Source organism: Chlorocebus sabaeus, chromosome 19 (genome assembly GCF_047675955.1).
Source record: "Chlorocebus sabaeus isolate Y175 chromosome 19, mChlSab1.0.hap1, whole genome shotgun sequence".
Taxonomy (NCBI): domain Eukaryota; kingdom Metazoa; phylum Chordata; class Mammalia; order Primates; family Cercopithecidae; genus Chlorocebus; species Chlorocebus sabaeus.
The window spans coordinates 25903332-25925681 of NC_132922.1; the positions used below are offsets into that span (position 1 = coordinate 25903332).

General features: G+C 45.4%; 1 protein-coding gene across 3 annotated transcripts in view; it reads right to left on the bottom strand.

Annotated features, from left to right (window-relative positions):
* SGSM1 (small G protein signaling modulator 1) overlaps positions 1–22350 on the bottom strand; it is a 119668-nt gene continuing 97318 nt past the window's right edge. For all 3 annotated transcript variants that reach the window (XM_007975205.3, XM_007975204.3, XM_073006866.1), the window contains 5 exons: positions 21548–21630; positions 14041–14150; positions 9373–9469; positions 7143–7310; positions 1–2662 (listed from right to left, as the gene is read on the bottom strand). In XM_007975205.3, the coding sequence (XP_007973396.2) occupies positions 2574–2662; positions 7143–7310; positions 9373–9469; positions 14041–14150; positions 21548–21630 (547 nt within the window). In that variant the 3' untranslated portion in view covers positions 1–2573. The remainder of the gene's footprint in view (positions 2663–7142; positions 7311–9372; positions 9470–14040; positions 14151–21547; positions 21631–22350) is intronic.

The window sequence follows — 22350 nt, forward strand, 5'->3', positions numbered from 1 at the left end:
TTCACATATTTCTCTGTTTATATATATTTTCTCTATATATAGACACAACTCTTCAGCAAACATTTACAAGATATGTGGGCCACATTGAAAAAAAAGAGTGCACTCTGTGGACAGAACGACTCCCACGCATCCAATTCCAGGACACAGAAACACACACGACATACAGAGATCTGAATAGGCACAGTAAACCAAATAAATATGACTTATTCCAAATCACAACCACAGATGCTCTCTGGAACATCACGAGAGAAGGCAGAGAAGAGATTTTGTGCTGTACTTTGAGACTAGTCTGTTAAAAAAATAAATAGGAATCAGAAGGTCTGGGACCTGGGTCTCACCAAAATAACACCCTCTGTAAAGAACAGCTGAATGGCAAAATACAGTTTTCTCCGGAGGGGCCTTTTGCACATTTCTTCCTGTCTTGGAAGCTGGGGTACATAGCGCAGGGAGACGCAAGTCTAATGGCAGCCAGAACGTTGCTGTCTCCCGTTTCTGCTTTGGTGGGGTGGGGTAGGAGCTGGGAGCCATGAAGGCTACCGTAGCCTCAAGTCTCCCACAGAGCTCTCTTCAGAAAGTAAGGGTTGACTAGACCTCTATCCACCCTGCACCAGAGGCTAGGCAGAGGTTGGAGGTTCAGGTGCAGTTGAAGTTGCTGTACTGAGGGCAAGAAGCCTTCACAAGCACACAAGGCAAGGATGCATCCCAATCCCGGTGTGCTCAGGATGGGAGGACTAATACGCCCCTTCGCAAATGCTTCAATACGCTGCTTTACCTATCCTCTCCCCTCTCCAAAATCCCAGCTGCCATTCTTTGACCACCCTAGAGGTGGCAGGTCTCCCGGGAAGAGCCTTTCTCTCTGATGCTTGCTGGGTTTCCCCCATTCTGGGTGCATTCTCAGAACAGAAGAGCGGGCAAGACTGCTCTATCAAAAGGACAGGTAGGCAGAGTACACTAGCTCACTTCCGGTCTGTTTGTGGATTGGTGACACTCTGTGTGAAGACCTCGGGGGGACTGTTCCAAGACCTAGCATGGTCCCGGACCCAGCTCATCAGCTGATGTTCCCTAAGGAAAACACACACCACGCTCTACGCTGGCCGACCTCTGCCTTCCTTTTCCTCCTTTGTCCTGAGTGAGTAACTGCACTTAGAGAAAAGCTAATTCTAATACCACCATTAAGTAGCTTTCACCACACACACACATTTCTAAGACCAAATACTTGGAAGGAAAGGCAGTTTTCCCTTGCAAGATGGCAGCAGGATACAGACTCTGCCCGGCCTGGGCGGCTCTGAGCAGGACCCCAAAGAGCTCTGACCGTCTCATGCCTACAGACACTTTTTGGGTCCACTCCCTATGTGGGGAGATGCTTTTCTTGAAAAGAAGAAAACGAGTATCTTCTGGCATCACACAGAGGAGAAAAAAAGGAGAAAATACAACAGATGGAATCCCAGACTCCAAGAGAGATGTGTGAGGGACTCCTGTGTGCCTTTTCTTTTTTTATATTTTTTTGAGACAGAGTCTCGCACTGTCACCCGGGCTGGAGTGCAGTGGTGCGATCTCAGCTCATTGCAACCTCCACCTCCCAGGTTCAAGTGATTCTCCTGCCTCAGCCTCCCAAGTAGCTGGGATTACAGGCGCCCGCCACCACGCCCAGCTAATGTTTTGTATTTTTAGTAGAGACAGGGTTTCACTGTGTTGGCCAGGCTGGTCTCAGAACTCCTGACCTTGTGATTTGCCCGCCTCGGCCTCCCAAAGTGCTGGGATTACAGGCGTGAGCCACCGCACCGGGCCTCCTGTGTGCCTTTTCTAAGTGGGGGGAGGCCTCAGGACCAGGATGGTTTAGCATCAAAAGAATGGGGGAGGAAGTCATTTGTAGTCCCTCCTCCAAGCCAGTGGTTCTCAAATGGGGGCAATTTTGCCCTGCAGGGAACATCTGGCAATGTCTAGAGACATTTTTGGGGGTTGTCACAACTGGGGTGTGAGTGGGGGATGGTGCGACTGGCATCTGGTGAGGCCAGGGATGCTGCTCAGCATCCTACAATGCAGAAGACAGTCCCCTCAAAAAGAATCACCTGGCCGCAAACGTCAGTAATGTCGACGTGGAGGGTCAATCTCTAGCCATGTCCAGAATATCGCCAAAGGCTCCTTGCCGAGGAGCACAGAGGTAGCCCCACACACCTCTTCTACACCAATTTCCAAAAAGAAATTCCCTACCCAGGTCTCATCTTACAAGACAGTTTGGAGGGATAGGGAAAGAAGAAGAGGAGACCATTCTGGACACCAGCAAACAACGATGGCTCCTCGTCCACCAACAACCCCTACCTCCTGCAAGGGAGGAACGCCAGACTTAGGCAATCTTTGGTCAAACAGGAAAACGTAAGGCTAAATTGAAGGGGTACTCCCTCCACCCCACCTGCCCAGAAGTGAAAGTCAGGGTAGTTTCTTTTTGCACTGAACTCCATGCTTGTGAGCAGACACCAGGACCCCGCTCCTGGGGTGACCGTTCAGCCAGGAGGAAAAATAAGCAGAGGAACAGGTGGGGCAGCTTGGCTGAGGCTGCCTGGGTGAGGTGCCCCTCACTTGTTCTCAATCAGAGTCTGCACCTTGTACACGAGGTCCCGCGCCAGCTTCAGGACTTGCTTGGTGTTGTGTCGCTCAGCCATTTCTGAAAGAGCAGAAAAAAATCTCATGAGCCTCCTTCTGTGTCCAGTCTTAGGGCACACTTCCAGGCCCTGGAGGCTTCTCTGGGGGCGTCTCCATCACAGATTGGCTCAGGAAGCAGAGGCCCTGGAGAAGCCCTCTAACTCTGGACCTCAGTTTCCTCATCTGTAAAATGGGGATTGGAACAGCAGCCGCCTCACCAAGTTACTGTGGGGATTGAATGGGATAATGCTGGTTCACAGGATGTGCTATAAAAAAGGTGAGGTCAGGCCGGGCGCCGGTGGCTCACGCCTGTAATCCCTGCACTTTGGGAGGCCGAGGCGGGCGGATCACGAGGTCAGGAGATCGAGACCATCCTGGCTAACACGGTGAAACCCCGTCTCTACTAAAATACAAAAAAATTAGCCGGGCACGGTGGCGGGCGCCTGTAGGAGGCTGAGGCAGGAGAATGGCACGAACCCGGGAGCGGAGCTTGCAGTGAGCCGAGATGGTGCCACTGCACTCCAGCCTGGGCGACAGAGTGAAGACTCCGCCTCAAAAAAAAAAAAAAAAAAAAAAAAAAAAGGTGAGGTCAGTCGGGCGCGGTGGCTCACACCTGTAATCCCAGCATTTTGGGAGGCTGAGGTGGGCAGATCACCTGAAGTCAGGAGTTTGAGACCAGCCTGACCAACATGGAGAAACCCTGTCTCTACTAAAAACAGAAATTAGTCGGGTGTGGTGGCGCATGCCTATAATCCCAGCTACTCAGGAGGCTGAGGCAGAAGAATCACTTGAACCTGGGAGGCAGAGCTTGTGATGAGCCAAGATTGCACCATTGCGCTCCAGCCTGGGCAACAAGAGCGAAACTCCATCTCAAAAAAAAAAAAAAATGAAAAGGTGAAGTCCTTCCACTCCTCTCCTATAAACAGAAAGACTGAAAGCAGTGCTGGGCACACAGTAGATGCTGAAAGATATGAAAAGGAGGAAGCAACAGAGGGAGGAAAGATGGAGAGGGAAGAGGAGAAAGGGACAAAAAAAGCAAAGAAAATAATAATTTTATCAAAGAGCCATACAATGTGGTCAGACTTCCAAACCAAATAATCCTAAACGTAGATATTTATCATAAACAAACCATTCAGTAGAAAGCAAAGAAAAAACAAAACAACACTAAAATTAAGACATGGTTCCCAAACTGGGTACCAAGGTACCCAAGCATGTCACAGTGAACTTACAGGGACACTGTGGAGTATCTGGATATTTCGAGGGAAGCGCGGCAATGCTTCATCTAAGTTGAGCGCCATGTCAGCTGTTAGCTGGAGTGAGTTCATGAATTTTACTACACTCTCATCAATAACTTTTTTTCTTTTGAGACAAGGTCTCACTCTGTTGTCCAGGGTAGAGTGCAGTGTGGTGTGATCTCGGCTCACTATAACCTCCGCCTCCCAACCTCAAGTGATTCCCATGCCTCCTGTAATCCCAGCCTCCCGAGTAGCTGGGATGACAGGTGTGCACCACCATGCTGGGCTAATTTTTGTATTTTTATTAGAGACAGAGTTTTGCCACATTGGCCAGACTGGTCTGGAACTCCTAGCCTCAAGTAATCCACCCTCCTTGGCCCCCCAAAGTGCTTACAGGCGTAAGCCACCATACCCAGCGTCCCATCAATGACTGTCTTTGCAAAGCTAGGTTTTCAGCAGCTGCTGAAATAGAAAGTAAGTGCCATGGGCCGGGTGCGGTAACTCACGCCTGTAATCCCAGCACTTTGGGAGGCCGAGGCGGGCGGATCACAAGGCCAGGAGATCGAGACCGTCCTGGCTAACACGGTGAAACCCCGTCTCTACTAAAAATACAAAAAATTAGCCAGGCGTGATGGCGGGCGCCTGTAGTCCCAGCTACTCGGGAGGCTGAGGCAGGAGAATGGCGTGAACCCAGGAGGTGGAGCTTACAGTGAGCTGAGATCGTGCCACTACACTCCAGCCTGGGTGGCAGAGCGAGACTCCGTCTCAAAAAAAGAAAAAAAAAGAAAGAAAGTGCCATGTGAAAATCAATATGGAACAGAAAACGAAAGAGGTGGTGTCCAATCTGATTCCAAGGCTTGAGAAGGTGTGCAAAGCCCAACAGGTGCACACACCCCATTAGCAATTGTGCTTATTTAGGAATGAAGTAAAAATGTTATTTTCTTTAGATATGTATGTATTATTGGCTGGGCATGGTGGTTCACACCTATAATCCCGGCACTTTGGGAGGCTGAGGTAGGTGGATCACCTGAGGTTGGGAGTCTGAGATCAGCCTGACCAACATGGAGAAACCCCATCTCTACTAAAAAAATACAAAATTTGCCGGCTGTGGTTGTGCATGCCTGTAATCTCAGCTACTCAGGAGGCTGAGGCAGGAGAATCACTTGAACCCGGGAGGTGGAGATTGCAGTGAGCCAAGATTGCGCCATTCCAGCCTGGGCAACAAGAGCAAAACTTCATCTCAAAAAAAAAAAAAAAAAAAAAAAAAAAAAAAGCTGTAATCCCAGCACTTTGGGAGGCCGAGGCAGGTGGATCACGAGGTCAGGAGATCGAGACCATCCTGGCTAACACGGTGAAACCCCACCTCTACTAAAAAATACAAAAAACTAGCCGGGCGAGGTGGCGGGCGCCTGTAGTCCCAGCTACCCGGGAGGCTGAGGCAGGAGAATGGCGTAAACCCGGGAGGTGGAGCTTGCAGTGAGCTGAGATCTGGCCACTGCACTCCAGCCTGGGCGACAGAGCAAGACTCCGTCTCAAAAAAAAAAAAAAAAAGATAAAATATATGTGTTATTTTTTTAACGGCTTCTAAGTTGTTAGGATATAAATATTTATGAAGTGGTTTGGACCTAACTACTTACTAAATGAAACTTTTGGCCTGAGGTGCTTTATAATTTTACAGAGACACTAGCAGTGCATGAATTGAGAAAATTTAGGTATCTTTATGCTAACAGATTAATTGCTTTGGACTCTCAATCACACCTTCAAACTGAAAATAACCTACATGCTAATGATAAGAAATGGTTCAGTAAGTTATGGAACAGTCACTTGAGATATAGTTTGTAGTTTAAAAAAATGACTGGTTGGGCACAGTGGCTCACACCTATAATCCCAGCACTTTGGGAGGCCAAGACAGGCGGATCGTCCAAGGTCAGGAGTTCTAGACCAGCCTGGCCAACATGGCAAAACCCTGTCTCTACTAAAAATACAAAAATTAGCCAGGTGTGGTGGCGCACATCTGTAGTCCCAGCTACTCAGGAGGCTGAGGTGGGAGAATCGCTTGAACCTGGGAGGCGGAGGTTGCAGTGAGCTGAGGTCGAACCACTTCACTCCAGTGTTGGTAACAGAGGGAGAGACTCTATCTCAAAAAAAAAAAAAAAAAAAAAAAGATTATATGAAAGACAATGTTTGAAATATTAAGTGAAAAAAGGTATATACAACTGGATTCTGAAATTGTAAAAACATAAAAATAAACATGACTGTGGTTTCCTGGATTAGACCCTAGAACAGAAAAAGGATATTGGTGAAAAAAAACAGGTGAAATCCAAATAACGCCTGTAGTTTAGTAGATGGTAATGTGCCAGTGATAATTTCTTAGTTTTGGCAAATGTACCAGAGTCATGTAAATGCTAACAGTAGGCAAAGCTAGGCCAAGGTACCATGCATCTTCTGTGTATCTAAATCTAAAACAGTTCTCAATCTACAATTTCAGTAGACAACTAAAATGCAAAATTATTCCCCCCAAAAGTTTACTTAAATTAAGAACCCTAATAATGTTTCAAAAGTGAGGTCACAGTTGGCTTTTTTCTTCTTTTGTTTTTTCCAGAACTTTTTCATTAAAAAAATGTTTTAATAGTGATAACAGTGGCGACAGCTTTCGTTTATTGGCTTCCCTCCAGGTACCACGTGCTAGGATTTAACCATGTTGTCTCCTGTAATCCTCTGGACCTCCCTGTGAGGGAGGGAGTGTTAGTACCATTTTATCCCTGAAGAATCTGAGGCCTAGAGACGTGAAGTCACTTGGACAAGGTCACACAGCTCCCAGGAGCCTGGATCAGAATTCACATCTGCCTGATTTCAAAGGCTGTGTCTTTTTCGTGTTACTTTAATTGCTGCCCTGGGCCTGCTTTTCCCACACACATCAACCAAAGCAGACCACTGCTAGCCCATTTCACAGATGAGGAAGTGGATGTTTAGAGAGAGGGGAAGTGACTTGACCATGGGCACAGCTGGTCAGCGGTAGAACCAGGCTTTGCCCCTAAGCTGATTTCAACACCCGTAGTCCCTCTGCCAGATCCCTGAGAAAAATGCACCCTCAGCATTACGAGATGTGAACTTGTCCTTTTGGAAACAGCCATAAGAAGTGTGCAGAGCCCTCTTTATCCCCTTCACCATGCATCCATCTCAGCCCATCTTCATGCCTCCTGAGATCCCCAGAAGGGGCCTCCAGCAGCCTGCACCCCTCTCATGAGGCCCCAATCATGTGGGTACCATTAAAGAATTTGATGATGTCTGTGAAATCCATGTTGTTCTCCAAAATGATGTCGCGGTAGACTTCCACCAGAGCTAGCGCAATGAACAAGACGTAGTGTGCTGAGGAGACATGTTTGGCTGCCCAGATGGTCTCCCAGACCAAGAAGACGTCATCATAGATGAGTTCTGCCAAGACACCAACACACATGGGGAGAGAATTGGTGACAGGGCTCACAATGGTGCCTGCCCTTGGGAAATCCCCAAAGCTGGGAAAATCCCGGGCAAGTTTTGCCTTATGCCTCTGCCCTGGTGCAGTGGATAGAACTCAGGTCAGAAGACAGGAGAGGACTCTGTCATTTGACCACCAGAAACCTCAGTTTCCCCATCTGTAGGATGGGCTGTGTAAACCACGTAAGTTCTAACTTCCTTCCAGCTCTGACATTCTGTAAGTGGAGGAACCAGGCATGTGTGGGTTTGAATTACACAGATTCGTCCTTGCCCTGCCCCTAGACCAGCAACACCTGCTATCCCCGCACCCACATCTCCATCAGCACCCATGGAGGCCTCTCTCCTTTCCCCCCCCACACGGGCAGAGCTGGCTGTGGCCTCTGAGTCTAGTGAAGAGGCAGAATAGAGCAACGGTTAAAAGTAAGCCTTCGGCTGAGCACGGTGGCTCATGACTGCAATTCCAGCACTTTGGGAGGCTGAGGCGGGTGGATCACAAGGTTAGGAGTTCAAGACCAGCCTGGCCAACATGGTGAAACCGCCATCTCTACTAGAAATACAAAAAAAATTAGCCAGGCATGGTGGCGGGCGCCTGTAATCCCAGCTACTCAGGAGGCTGAGGCAGAGAATTGCTTGAACCCGGGAGGTGGAGGTTGCAGTAAGCTGAGATCGCGCCACTGCACTCCAGCCTGGGCGACAGAGTCAGACTTCGTCTTAAAAAAAAAAAAAAAAAAAAGGCCGGGTGTGGTGGCTCACGCCTGTAATCCCAACACTTTGGGAGACCGAGGCGGGTGGATCACCTGAGGTCAGGAGTTTGAGACCAGCCTGGCCAAACATGGTGAAACCCTGCCTCTACTAAAAATACAAAAAAAATTAGCCAGGTGTGGCAGCGGGTGCCTGTTATCCCAGCTACTCAGGAGGCTGAGGCAGGAGAATCGCTTGAAGCTGGGAGGCGGAGGTTTCAGTGAGCAGAGATCGCGCCATTGCACTCCAGCCTGGGCAAAAAGAGTAAGACTCCGTCTCAAAAAAAAAAAAAAAAAAAAAAAAAAAAAAAAGCCTTCCTATGTCTGATAAACTTGGTGTGAATCCTTCCTCCATCACTTGCTGGCAAGGGGATCCTGGGGTAGTTACTTCTCCATGAGCCTGTCTCTTTCCTCATCTGTAAGTGGGGTGAAGCTGATAATAGAAAAAGGCTAAAGAGACAATACACATAAATGACTCAGCACAGTGCGTGGCACTGAAACACTCCATACATGTCAGATTTTTTTTTTTTTTTTTTTTTGAGATAGAGTCTTGCTCTGTCACCCAGGCTAGAGGGCAGTGGTGTGATCTCAGCTCACTGCAACCTCCGCCTCCCAGGATCAAGTAATTCTCCTGCCTTAGCCTCCTGAGTAGCTGGGACTACAGGCGTGCACCACCATGCCCAGCTAATTTTTTGTATTTTTAGTAGAGACGAGGTTTCACCATGTTAGGTCTTGATCTCCTGACCTCATGATCTGACCTCCTTGGCCTCCTTGGGATTACAGGCGTGAGCCACCGCACCTGGCCCATGTCTGATATTATTATAATTATTAACATTATCCCAAATCTGTACAACAGCAACAAAGTACTGTGTTATATGACACTTTTATGTCATGTTGGAATGTGCATGAAATAGCCCCTGCCTCATGGGCTTTAGAGTTCTTGGGCTCTGAAAAGCAGCACAGCAGAATGAAAGAGGTGGGTTCAAATCCTGGCTAGACTCACCCCAGCCCTGAAGTTATCTCTCCCTAGCTCTGAATTTAACCCTTCTCAGCCTCGGTTTCCTCATTGATTGGAAAGATGAAGATCTTAACAGCACCTACTGCAGACTGTCAATGTCAAGATAAGGCAGGTGAAACGATAGTCCCAACTCCATAAACGTGTGCTTCTCTCCCCTGCTGCCTCTGCTGCCAACCCTTCAACCTCACCTCCACAAGATCTTTTCCCCTGAAAGTTCTGCTACAAAGAGTCTGGACACAGGTCCCCCGTTTAAAGTCTGTACCTCGCTTGAAATCCAGCAGGAACCAGCGGTAGCAGAAGTAGAAGTGAGTGTAGTCCCCATTCTGATGCATCAGCTCAAACAGCTCCGAGTCCAGGATCTGTCAAGGAAGGAAAGGCAGCATCAGCCTCTTGGGAAAAGGCTGGAGCAGAGGAGACAGCTGAATAAATGGTGGTACATCCACACACCAGACACCATGTAGCCCTTAACAGACAGGTATAGTTTAAAAAATGGGAAAGGGGCCGGGCTGCGGTGGCTGAAGCCTGTAATCCCAGCACTTTGGGAGGCCGAGACAGGCGGATCACGAGGTCAGGAGATTGAGACCATCCTGGCTAACACGGTGAAACCCCATCTCTACTAAAAAATACAAAAAACTAGCCAGGCGAGGTGGCGGGTGCCTGTAGTCCCAGCTACTCGGGAGGCTGAGGCAGCAGAATGGCATAAACCCGGGAGGCGGAGCTTGCAGTGAGCTGGGATCCGGCCACTGCACTCCAGCCTGGGTGACAGAGCGAGACTCCCGTCTCAAAAAAAAAAAAAAAAAAAAAAAGGGAAAGGATCTGAATAGACATTTCTCCAAAGGAGATTCACAAATAGTCAAGAGGCACATGAAAGATGCTCAGCATCCTTAATCCTTAGGAAAACGCAATTCATAACCACAGCAAGATACCAATTCACACTCACTAGGATAGTGAAAAATGACAGACAATAACAAGTGTTGGCGAGGATGCAGAGAAACTGGAACCCCCATACACTGCTCCTGAGAATGTAAAATGGTGTGTCTGCTATGGAAAACAGTTTGGTAGTTCCTCAAAAACCTAAACACAGAATTTCCATATGATGCAGCAATTCCACTCTTAGGTTTATCCCCAAGAAGAATGAAAACATCTCTCGGTCAGGTGTGGTGGCTCAGCACTTTGGGAGGCCAAGGCAAGAAAATTACTTGAAGCCAGGAGTTTGAGACCAGCCTGGGCAACATAGCAAGACCCTGTCTCTAAAAAAAGAACAAAGAAAGAAAAGAATGTATTATTAGCCTGGCATGGTGTCCTGGGCATATAGTCCCAGCTACTCAGGATGCTAAAGTGGGAGGATCATTTGAGCCCAGTTCAAGGCTGCAATGAACTATGATTACACCACTGGACTCCAGCCTGGGTGACAGAGTGAGACCCTGTGTAAAAAAACAAAATGAAAACAAAAACATATCCACATAAAAATCTGTACATGAATGAATGTGTGTAATAGTGTTATTCATAATAGCCAACAACTGGGAAACAACTCAAATGTCCATCAAGACATGAATAGATAAATATAAGTAGCATATCCATACCATCTATTTTAATATTATCTGGTAATAAAAACAAACTAAGTTTTGCTTTTATTTTTTTGAGACTGAGTCTCGCTCTATCGCCCAGGCTGGAGTGCAGTGGCATGATTTCAGCTTACTGCAAGTGAGTTCAAGTGATTCTCGTGCCTCAGCCTCCCAAGTAGGCTGGGATTACAGGTTCAAGTGATTCTCGTGCCTCAGCCTCCCAAGTAGCTGGGATTACAGGCACCTGCCACCATGCCTGGCTAATTTCTGTTATTTTTAGTAGAGATGGGAGTTTCACCGTATTGGTCAGGCTGGTCTTGAACTCCTGACCTCAGGTGATCCACCTGCCTTGGCCTCCCAAAGTACTGGGATTACAGGCATGAGCCACTGCGCCTGGCCTCGAACTAAGTTTTGATACATGCTACAATGCATCATACATACACGATAAACCTTGACATCATTATGCTAGGTAAAAGAAGCCAGTCACAAAAGGCCACATATTGTATGATTCCATTTATATGAAACGTTTAGAAAAGGCAAATCCACGGAAACAGAAAGCAGCTCCTTGGTTTTCAGGGGCTGGGGAGACGGAGGGGATGGGGAGTGGCTGTTAATGAAGAGTTTCTTTCTAAGGTAATGAAAATGTTCTGAAATTGGTGATGATCGCATAACTCTGTGAATAAATGAAAAGCCACTGACTGAATCGTACACTTCAAAAGGGTAAATTTTATGTATCTAAATTATATTTTAACAAAATGTTATAAAAAAACAGGCGGTGGAAGAATACCTCCAGCTATTGGATATGCTAGTCAGTGGGGAAAAAAAACCTTGTTTGAAAAATAATGTACAGAAAGAAAAGTATGTACAAAATGACTCTAATTATGGAAAAAATGTACATAGAAAATGGGCAAAGTTGGCCGGGTGCGGTGGCTCACGCCTGTAATCCCAGCACTTTGGGAGGCCAAGGTGGGCAGATCACGAGGTCAGGAGATTGAGACCATCCTGGCCAACACGGTGAAACACTGTCTCTACTAAAAAGAAAAAAGTACAAAAAATTAGCCGGGCATGGTGGCGGGAGCCTGTAGTCCCAGCTACTCAGGAGGCTGAGGCAGGAGAATGGCGTTAGCCTGGGAGGCGGAGCTTGCAGTGAGCCAAGACCACTGCACTCCAGCCTGGACCACAGAGCGAGACTCTGTCTCAAAAAAAAAAAAAAAAAAAAAAGAAAAGAAAAATAAATAGGCAAAGCACATGAATAGGCACTTCACAATCCAAATGAATAAAAAAAAAAAAAAAAAAGAAGATACTCAATTTCACTGTCAATCAAGACAATGCAAATAAAATCACAATTAAAAAAACTGAATGAAGAAGACATACTATTTGATCGCACAGCAGGGTAACTATGGTCAACAATAATTTCACTGTACATTTAAAAATAACCAAAAGCATGTAATTGGATTGTCTGGAACACAAAGGATATCAATGCTTGAGGGACTAGATACTCTATTTTCCATGATGTGCTTATTTCACGTTGCATTCCTGTCTCAAAACAACTCATGTACTCCACATATATATATACCTATTATGTACCCACAAAAATTAAAAATAAAAAAATTATAAAACACAATGGGATGCTCGAATTATATCCAAGAGATTGACAAAAATATGTAAGTATGACAATATCAAGTGAGGATGGTGTGTGTTGAAACCCTTACCATACTGCCCTGGAGCATTAAGAAACTGGTACAATCACTTTGAGAGTGATTCCGTCGTGCCTGATAAAACTGAGGACGTGCATTCTCTCTGCCCCAGCAATTCCATTCCGAGTAGATGACCAAGCAAAGTTGTTGCATGCATGCAGCAGGGATGCACACATGAATTTCAGTGCAGTGCTGTTTATAAAGGCCAAAGGCAAAACCCCAAGTTCCCCAAAGCAAAAGCAAAACCAAACCAAATAAAAACAACCTAAATGACCACCAACAGGAAAATGGATCCAAATCAAATGTGATAGAATGCGCTGTGCTCCTAACACAGAAGACTGTACTTCCGGGAAAGAGGAATCAACTGCCCCCTTGTTGATGAGCCTCTCAAACTTGTTACTGAGTATAAAGACAAGCCGCACAAGAGTTCATACCATTTAAAACTATTTATGTAAAGTGGGGAGTAAAGAAACAGAGTTATATGCTGTTTAGGAATATATGCATATATTGTAAAAGAGTTTTTAAAAGTACATTATAATGGTGAACACAGGAATCTGCAAAGTGCTTACCACTGGGAGGAGAGTGGTGGGGAAATGCTATCAAGAAGGGGTACACGAATAATGAAAAATCTAAAGTTAACTTTTTTTTGGGACAGAGTCTTGCTCTGTCACCCAGGCTGGAGTGCAACAGTGTGATCTCAGCTCACTGCAATCACCACCTACCGGGTTTAAGAGATTCTCCTGCCTCAGCCTCCTGAGTAGCTGGGATTACAGGTGTGTGTCATGCCTGGCTAATTTTTGTATTTTTAAGTTAGAGATGGGGTTTCACCACGTTGGCCAGGCTGGTCTCAAACTCCTGGCCTCAAGTGATCCGCCTGCCTTGGCCTCCCAAAGTGCTGGGATTACAGGCGTAAGCCACCACGCCTAGCCTATGGTTAATATTTTATTTCTTGGGGAGGTGGGGGTGGAAACATGGGTGTTCATTATATTACTCTTTTACCTTCCTTATGTCCAAAATATTTTGTAGTATTTTAAAGTTCCACTAAAGAAGAAATCAGAGCTAACTGTAGCTCTACCGCTAGTGTGTAGATAACAAAGCATCCGCACCATTTACTCGTTAACACATTTGCATTCCTTCTACTCAAAAGGTTGAGTGTCTTAACTCCTCTGGGGAGTAGATATACTAATCGCTATGAATGCTGAAGAGCTAGCATTTATTACAATACTTCTCAAATTTGAGCTTGCACCAGCATTACCTGGAGAGCTTCATATGGCACAGACTCCTGGGCCCAACTCAGAGATTTTTATTCGGTGGAAGAAAGGTGCCCAGTAATTTGCACTTCTAACAAGGTGCCAGTGAGGCTGATGTTGCCAGCCCATGGACTATGCTCTGAGAGGCACTCAGGCACTGTGCTGAGCACTATAAAATCATTAGTTTATTTCATTTCCATGATAATTCTAATAACTTATTGGGACTCACGAAAATGAGAAAACCTATTTCACAGATGAGAAAACTGAGGCCCAGAAGAGATAAGAGCATATGCCAAGTTTGTACGACAGAAATAGGATTCCAGTCCAGGTGGGCTCTAAACAGCTCAGTCTGGGGCCACTAAGCTTTACTTACTGTTTCCCAAAAAAGTCCAAAGCAGGACTGGACGCGGAGTCATACCTGGATCAACGACCTCATGTTTGCAAAGTGCGTGTCCATGGCGCCTCCGTGGGGGAAGTTCTGGTTCATCCTCTTCATGAGCTCCGTGAAGCAGCTGAAGGCAAGCGCCTCTGAGAAAGCAGCACAGAACAGTCAGCTGCCCCGCTGCCCAAGTGATGTGGTTTGGATGTTTGTCCTCTCCAAATCTCATGTTGAAATATGACCTTCAATGTTGGGGGTGGACCTTTCGTGTATTTTTAGTAGAGATGGGGTTTCACATGTTATCCAGGGGGGTTTCACCATGGTCTCGATCTCCTGACCTCGTGATCCACCCACCTCAGCCTCCCAAAGTGCTGGGATTACAGGTGTGAGCCAACGTGCCTGGCCTAAAAGGCTTTATTTTTATTTTATTTTATTTTTGAGATAGAGTCTCGCTCTGTCGCCCAGGCTGGAGTGCAGTGGCACAATCTCGGCTCACTGCAAGCTCCGCCTCCTGGGTTCATGCCATTCTCCTGCCTCAGCCTCCAGAGTAGCTGGGACTACAGGGGCTCCCCACCACGCCCAGCTAGTTTTTTGTATTTTTTAGTAGAGATGGGGTTTCACCGTGTTAGCCAGGATGGTCTCGATCTCCTGACCTCGTGATCCGCCCGCCTCGGCCTCCCAAAGTGCTGGGATTACAGGTGTGAGCCACCACGCCCAGAAAAAAGGCTTTATATTTTAGAAAAGTTTAGATTCACAGAAAAACTGCAAAGACAGTAAAAACTTGTCATACACCCCACACGCGGTTCCCTCTATTATTAGTATCTGGACATTAGCATGATACATTTGTTGAACCAATATGGACACATTATGAACTAAAGTCCATACTGTATTCAGATTTTCTTAGTGTGTACTGAATGTCATTTTTCTGTTCCAAGCTGTCATCCAGAACAGCACATTACGCCGCTTGGTCATGTTCCCTTAAGCTCCCCTTAGTTGTGGCAGTTTCTCAGGCTTTTCTTGTTTTTGATGACCTTGATAGTTTTTTTTTTTTTTTGAAACAGGGTCTTGCTCTGTCACCCAGGCTGGAGTGCAGTGGCACAATCTTGGCTCACTGCAAGCTCCACCTCCCAGGTTCACTCCATCCCCCTGCCTCAGCCTCCCGGGACTACAGGTGCCCACCACCACACCCAGCTAATTTTTTTATATTTTTAGTAGAGACGGGGTTTCACCGTGTTAGCCAGGATGGTCTCAATCTCCTGACTTCGTGATCCGCCCGCCTCGGCCTCCCGAAGTGCTGGGATTACAGGCATGAGCCACCGTGCCCAGCGACCTTGATAGTTTTGAGGTGTAGTGGTCGGTATTTTTGTAGGATGCTGCACTATTAGCAATGGAATTTATCTGATGCCTTTCTCATGGTAAGACTGGGTTATGGGTTATCGAGAGGAAGACCACAGAGGTAAAGGGCCATTTTAATCACATCATAAGGGTATATACTATCAGCATGATTTATGATTGCTGATGTTGGCCATGGTCACCTGGCTGAGGTCGTGTTTGTCAGGTTTCTCTGCTGTAGTTTCTTTCTCATCCCGTCACTGCCTTCCATACTGCACTTTTTGGAAACAAGTCACTATGTGTAGTTCGTGTCTAAAGAGTAGGTAGTTGGCTGGGTGTGGTGGCTCACGCCTGTAATCCCAGCACTTTGGGAGGCCAAGGCGGGTGGATCACCTGAGGTCAGGAGTTCAAGACCAGCCTGAACAACATGGTGTAACCCTGTCTCTACTAAAAATACAAAAACTAGCCAGGCATGATGGCGGGTGCCTGTAATCCCAGCTATTCGGGAGGCTGAGGCAGGAGAATTGCCTTAACCTGGGAGGCGGAGGTTGCTGTGAGCTGAGATCGCACTATTGCACTCCAGCCTGGGCAACAAGAGTGAAACGTGTCCAAAAAAAAAAAAAAAAAAGAGTGTAGAATTATGCTCCCCATTTATTATGTATGTATGTAGTATTTATTTATTTTTCTTTTTTGAGACGGAGTCTCGCTCTGTCGCCCAGGCTGGAGTGCAGTGGCCGGATCTCAGCTCACGGCAAGCTCCACCTCCCGGGTTTACACCATTCTCCTGCCTCAGCCTCCCGAGTAGCTGGGACTACAGGCGCTGCCACCTCGCCCGGCTAGTTTTTTGTATTTTTTAGTAAACACGGGGTTTCACCGTGTTAGCCAGGATGGTCTCCATCTCCTGACCTCGTGATCCGCCCGTCTTGGCCTCCCAAAGTGCTGGGATTACAGGCTTGAGCCACCGCGCCCGGCTGTATTTATTTACTTTTGAGATAGGGTCTCATTCTGTCACCCAGGTTGGAGAGCAGTGGCACAATCACAGCTCACTGCACCTCGACCTTGGCAGCCTCAAGTCATCTTCCTGCCTCAGCCTCCCGGGTAGCTGGAACCACAGGTGTGTGCCAACACACCTGGCTGATTTTTCTATTTTTTGTAGAGACAAGGTTTCACCATGTTGCCCAGGCTAGTCACAATCTGCCCATCTCGGCCTCCCAAAGTGCTGAGGTTACAGGCATGAGCTACCATGCCAGGCCTGTATTTTATTTTATTTATTTTATTTTATTTTATTTTATTTTATTTATTTTGAGATGGAGTCTCGCTCTGTCACCAAGGCTGGAGTGCAGTGGCATGATCTTGGCTCACTGCAACCTGTGTCTCCTGAGTTCAAGTGCTTCTTCTGCTGCAGCCTCCCGTGTAGCTGGAATTACAAGTGCCCGCCACAATGCCCGGCTAACTTTTGTATTTTTAGTAGAAATTTTTCACCATGTTGGCCAGGCTGGTTTCGAACTCCTGACTTCAAGCGATCCACCCGCCTCAGCCTCCCAAAGTGTTGCAATTACAGGCGTGAGCCACTGGGCCTGGACCTAGTTGTTGTATTTTAGACATAAATGTTTATATATTTAGCCCAGGGGCTTGGAATACAGTAGCACAATCATAGCTCACTGCAACCTCCAACTCCTTGGCTCAAGCAATCCTCGTCTTAGCCTCCTGAGTAGCTGGGACTACAGGTGTGCACCACCACGCCCGCAAATTTTTAAATTTTTGTGTAGAGATGGAGTCTCACTATGTTGCTCAGGCTGGTCTCGAACTCCTGATCTCAAGCAATCCTCCTGCCTTAGCTTCCTGAGTAGCTGGGACTACAGGTGTGCACCACCATGCCCGGCTAATTTTTAATTATTTTTGTAGAGATGGAGTCTCACTATGTTGCTGAGGCTCATCTTGAACTCCTGATCTCAAGCAATCCTCCTGCCTCGGCCTCCCAAAGTGCTAGGATTACAGGTGTGAGCCATTGCACCCAATCCCATTTTGTAACAGGTTTACTGAGATTCTCATATAAAATTCACCCTTTAAATGTACCATTTAGTGGTTTTAGTACATTCACAATGTTGTGCAATCACCACTATTAGTTCCAGAACATTTCTTCACTCCCGCAACCCCAAAATCCCTGTATCCATGAAGCAGCAACTTCACATTTCTCTCTCCCCCAAGTCCCTGTCAACGACTAGTCTTTCTGTCTCTATGGATTTGTCTACTCTGGACATTTCATATAAATGGAATCACACCATTTGTGATATTTTGTGTCTGGCTGCTTTCACTTAGCATAATGTTTTCAAGGTTCATCCACATTGCAGTTTGGATCAGAACATCATTCTTTTTTTTTGCCAAATAATATTCCATTGTATGGATATACCACATTTTGTTTATGCATGCATCATTTGATGGACATTGGGACTATTTCCACTTTTTTGAGTATTATGAATAATGCTATCATGAACATATATGTACAGGTATTTGCATGAACATATATTTTCAATTCTCTTAGGCATATATCTATGGATGAAATTGCTGGGTCATATGATAACTCTATGTTCATTACTATGAGAAACTGCCAGACTGTTTTTTAAAGTGGCCAAACCGGCCGGGCATGGTGGCTCATGCATGTAATCCCAGCACTTTGGGAGGCCAAGGTGGGCGGATCACCTGAGGTCTGGAGTTCGAGATCTGCATAGCTAGCATGGTGAAAACCCATCTCTACTAAAAATACAAAAATTAGCCAGATGTGGTGGTGGGTGCCTGTAATCCCAGCTACTTGGGAGGCTGAGGCAGGAGAATCACTTGAACCCGGGAGGCAGAGGTTGTAGTGAGCTGAGATTGTGCCACTGCACTCCAGCCTGGGCGACAGGATGAGACTCCATCTCAAAATAATAAATAAATAAATAAATAAATAAATAAATAAATAAATAAAGTGGCCAAACCATTTTACAATTCCACCAGCAATGTATGAAGCTTCCAATTTCTTCATATTCTTATCAGTACATGATTTTCTATTGTTTTGATTCCAGCCATCCCAGTGTATATGAAGTGGTATCTCACTGTGGTTTTGATTTCCATTTTCCTAATGACTAATGATGTAGAACAGCAGTGCTCAATCTTTTTGTCACCAGATACCAGTTTCCTGGAAGACAATTTTTCCATGGACAGGGAGTGGAGTGGGGGGTATAGTTTCTGGATGAAACTGTTCCACCTCAGATCATCAGGCATTAGATTCTCAGAAGGAGTGCACAACCTAGACCCCTCATATGCACAATTCACAATAGGGTTCGCACTCCTAGGAGAATCTAATGCCACTGCTGATCTGACAGGAGGTGGGAGGTGGAGCTCAGGTTGTAATGCTCACTAGCCTACTGCTCACCTCCTGCTGTGCAGCAAGGTTCCTGTCTGTGGCATAGGGCTTGGGGACCCTGATGCAGGGCATCCTTTAACTTGCTTATTGGCATTTGCATATCTTCAATTCTATTGAGAAATGTCTATTCAAATCCTTCAGCCACTTTAATCAGGTTGTCTTTTTATTGTTGAATTATAAGAGTTTTTTATATATTTTGACTACGAGTCCCTTATCACACATACGACTTGCAAATATTTTCTTCTAGTCTTTGGGTTCTTTTCACTTTCTTGATGGTGTTCTTTGAAGTACAGAAGTTTTTAATTTCGATGAAGTCTAATTTGCCTATTTTTTCTTTATGTTTTTGGTGTCATATCTAAAAAAAATTCCCTAGCCTAAGGTGACAAAGATTTACTCCTGTTTTTAAGTTTTACACTTTTAGTTCTTGCATTTAGGTCTATGATCCATTTTGAGTTAGTTTGTTATATGTGGTGTGAGGTAAGGGTTCAACTTCAATTTTTTGCATATGCATGTCCAGTAGTTCTTGCACCATATGTTGAGAAGACTGTTTTTCCTCACTGAGTTGAATTTTCTTAGTACCTCTGTCAAAATCAATTGACTATCAATGTAAGGGCTTACTTCTGGACTCTCAATTATATTCCATTGATCTACATGTTGATCCTTATAGAAATACCACTATTTTAAGACCTTTGTAGTAGATTTTGAAATCAGGTACTGTGAGTCCTGCAACATCTCCTTTTAAAAATTGTTTTGGCTATTCTAAATCCCTTAAATTTCCAATTTTAGGGTCAGCTTGTCAATTTTTTAAAAAACAAACAAACAAACAAACAAAAACAAAGGCAGCTGTAATTTTTGACAGAAACTGTACTGACTTTACAGATCATTGGAGAGCATTGTTACCTTAACAACACTAAGTCTTCCAATCCATGAACATGAGATATCTTTCCATTTATTTTGTTTTTTAAAATTTACTTCAACAATGCCTTGTAGTTTTCAATGTACAAATCTTGCATTTCTGTTAAGTTTATTCATAAGTTTTCTATTTTATTTATGTATTTATTTATTTGAGATGGAGTTTCACTCTTATCACCCAGGCTGGAGTATAATGGCGCAATCTCAGCTCACTGCAACCTCCGCCTCCTGAGTTCAAGCAATTCTCCTGCCCAAGCCTCCCAAGTAGCTGGGATTACAGGCGCCTGCCACCATGCCTGGCTAAATTTTGTATTTTTAGTAGAGACGGGGTTTCACCATGTTGGCCAGGCTGGTCTCAAACTCCTGACCTCAGATGATCTGGCCACTTCAGGCTCCCAAAGTGTTGGGATTACAGGCGTGAGCCAACATGCCAGGACTATTTGTTTTTTATTTATTTAATTTTTTAGATAGAGTCTCATTCTATCACCCAGGCTGGAGTGCAATGGTGCAATCTCGGCCCAATGCAACCTCTGCCTCCCAGGTTCAAGCGATTCTCTTGCCTCAGCCCCCCAAGAAACTGGAATTAGAAGCATGCACCACCACGCCTGGCTATTTTTTTTTTTTTTTTTGTATTTTTAGTAGAGACTGGGTTTCACCACATTGGCCAGGATGGTCTCAAACTCCTGACCTCAGGTGATCTGCCCACCTCGGCCTCCCAAAGTGCTGGGATTACAGGCATGAGCCACTGCACCCAGTCAGTATTGTATTCTTCTAGATGCTATTGCAAATAAAATTGTTTTCCTAATTTCATTTTGGGATTGTTCATTTCAAGTGTATAGAAATACAAGAGACTTTTGTTTATTGATCTTGTATCCTGCAAACTTGATAACCTTGTTTATCAGTTCTAATTTTTTTTTTATTCCTTAAGATCTTCTATATGCAAAATCACATCTGTGAACAAAGATAGTTTTACTTTCTTTCCAATCTGAATTATTTTTATTTCTTTGTCTTTCTTAATTGCCCTGGCTAGAACCTATGGTGGCAAAAGTAGACATACTTGTCCTGTTCCTGCTTTTAGGGAGGAAGTGTTCAGATTTTCACCACTGAGTATGATGATATTTGTGAGGTTTTCACAGATGCCCTCTATCGTGTTTAGTTCCCTTCTATTCCTAGTTTGTTGAATGTTTTTTATTATCAAAGGATGTTGGATTTTCTTGTGTTTTTCTGTGTCAATTGATATGATTGTGTGGGTTTTTCCCTTTATTTTAGTAATGTGGTGAATTACATTGATTGAGTTTTGCATGTCAAACCACCCTTGCATTCTGGAGATAAGCCCAAGTTGGTCATGGTGTATCATCTTTTTTATATCTTGGTGAATTAAGTTTATTGGTATTTTGTTGAGGATTTCTGCATTTGTATTCATAAAGGATATTGGTCTGTAGTTTTCTTGTTATGTCTTTGTCTGTTACTGGTATCTGGGTACCAATGAGACACCCAGTTCTCATACGAGGTCTGGCTTTATTGAATGAGTTAAGAAGCATTCCTTCCTTTTCTATGTTTTTGAAGAGCTTGTAAAGAATTGGCATTAATTCTTCTTTAAATGTTTCACAGAACTCACTGGTGAAACTGTCTGGGTTTGTTGTTTGTTTTTGTTTGTTTGTTCTCATTCATATTCATACAATGAGTGGCTGGCGAAGGCCTATCTGGGTGTTGAGTATTGGGCATCATGGAATATAAGGACTTTTTATTTCACTAGGATATTGATGTGTTCACCAGACAGGCCTTCGGAGCACCTGGCTGGAGCCACATTCCGTAGAGTCACAAAGTGAGATCAACCCCTCTGCCATGCAGTGGAAAGGAAATGCACCCCCAGCCCTGGGGCAGTAAAGACACACTCACCATCATCCAGAATGACCAGCAGAGGAGCCAGAAGATCACACATGCCCTGGACATAGCCGATCTCAATGTGCTGCCAGATGTAGCTAGAAGAGACACAAGGGGCCAATTATGGCAGCCACGGCCTGCCTCTCCGACACACTCCAACTTCCGCTCCTCCCGCTTCGGTCCCCAATCCCTCACCTGGACCTCTCCCTAGCCTCCTGCCTGCATCCCTGTTCCCAGTGTCTCTCTTTAAACATCCTATGTGCAGCTACCAGGATGACCTCCCTAAAGGCCAACTCAGGAGGCCTCTTCAGGCTCAAAACTTGCACAAGCACCCTGCTGTCTGATGGGATGTTATCCAAACTCCTTTACTGGGGGTACAAGGAATAATGGCCTCCTCCCAACGCATCTTCACAGCCTCAAACATTGCTTCCACACTGTCCTCCTCTCCAGCTACATTGACGTATCCACTTTGCACAAAAAGATCACAAATTTATGTTTCTGTATCTTTGCCTTACAGCTCCCTTTGTCAGGAATTCCAATCTGTCCCTTACTAGTAACAGCTTATATTTACTGAGCACTTACTGTATACTCAATCCACTCTTTTCTTTTCTTTTTGGGACGGAGTCTCGCTCTGTCGCCCAGGCTGGAGTGCAGTGGTACGATCTCCACTCACTGCAAGCTCCACCTCCTGGGTTCACGCCATTCTCCTGCCTCAGCCTCCCGAGTAGCTGGGACTACAGGCGCCCGCCACCATGCCCGGCTAATTTTTGTGTGTGTATGTTTTTAGTAGAGATGGGGTTTCACTATGTTAACCAGGA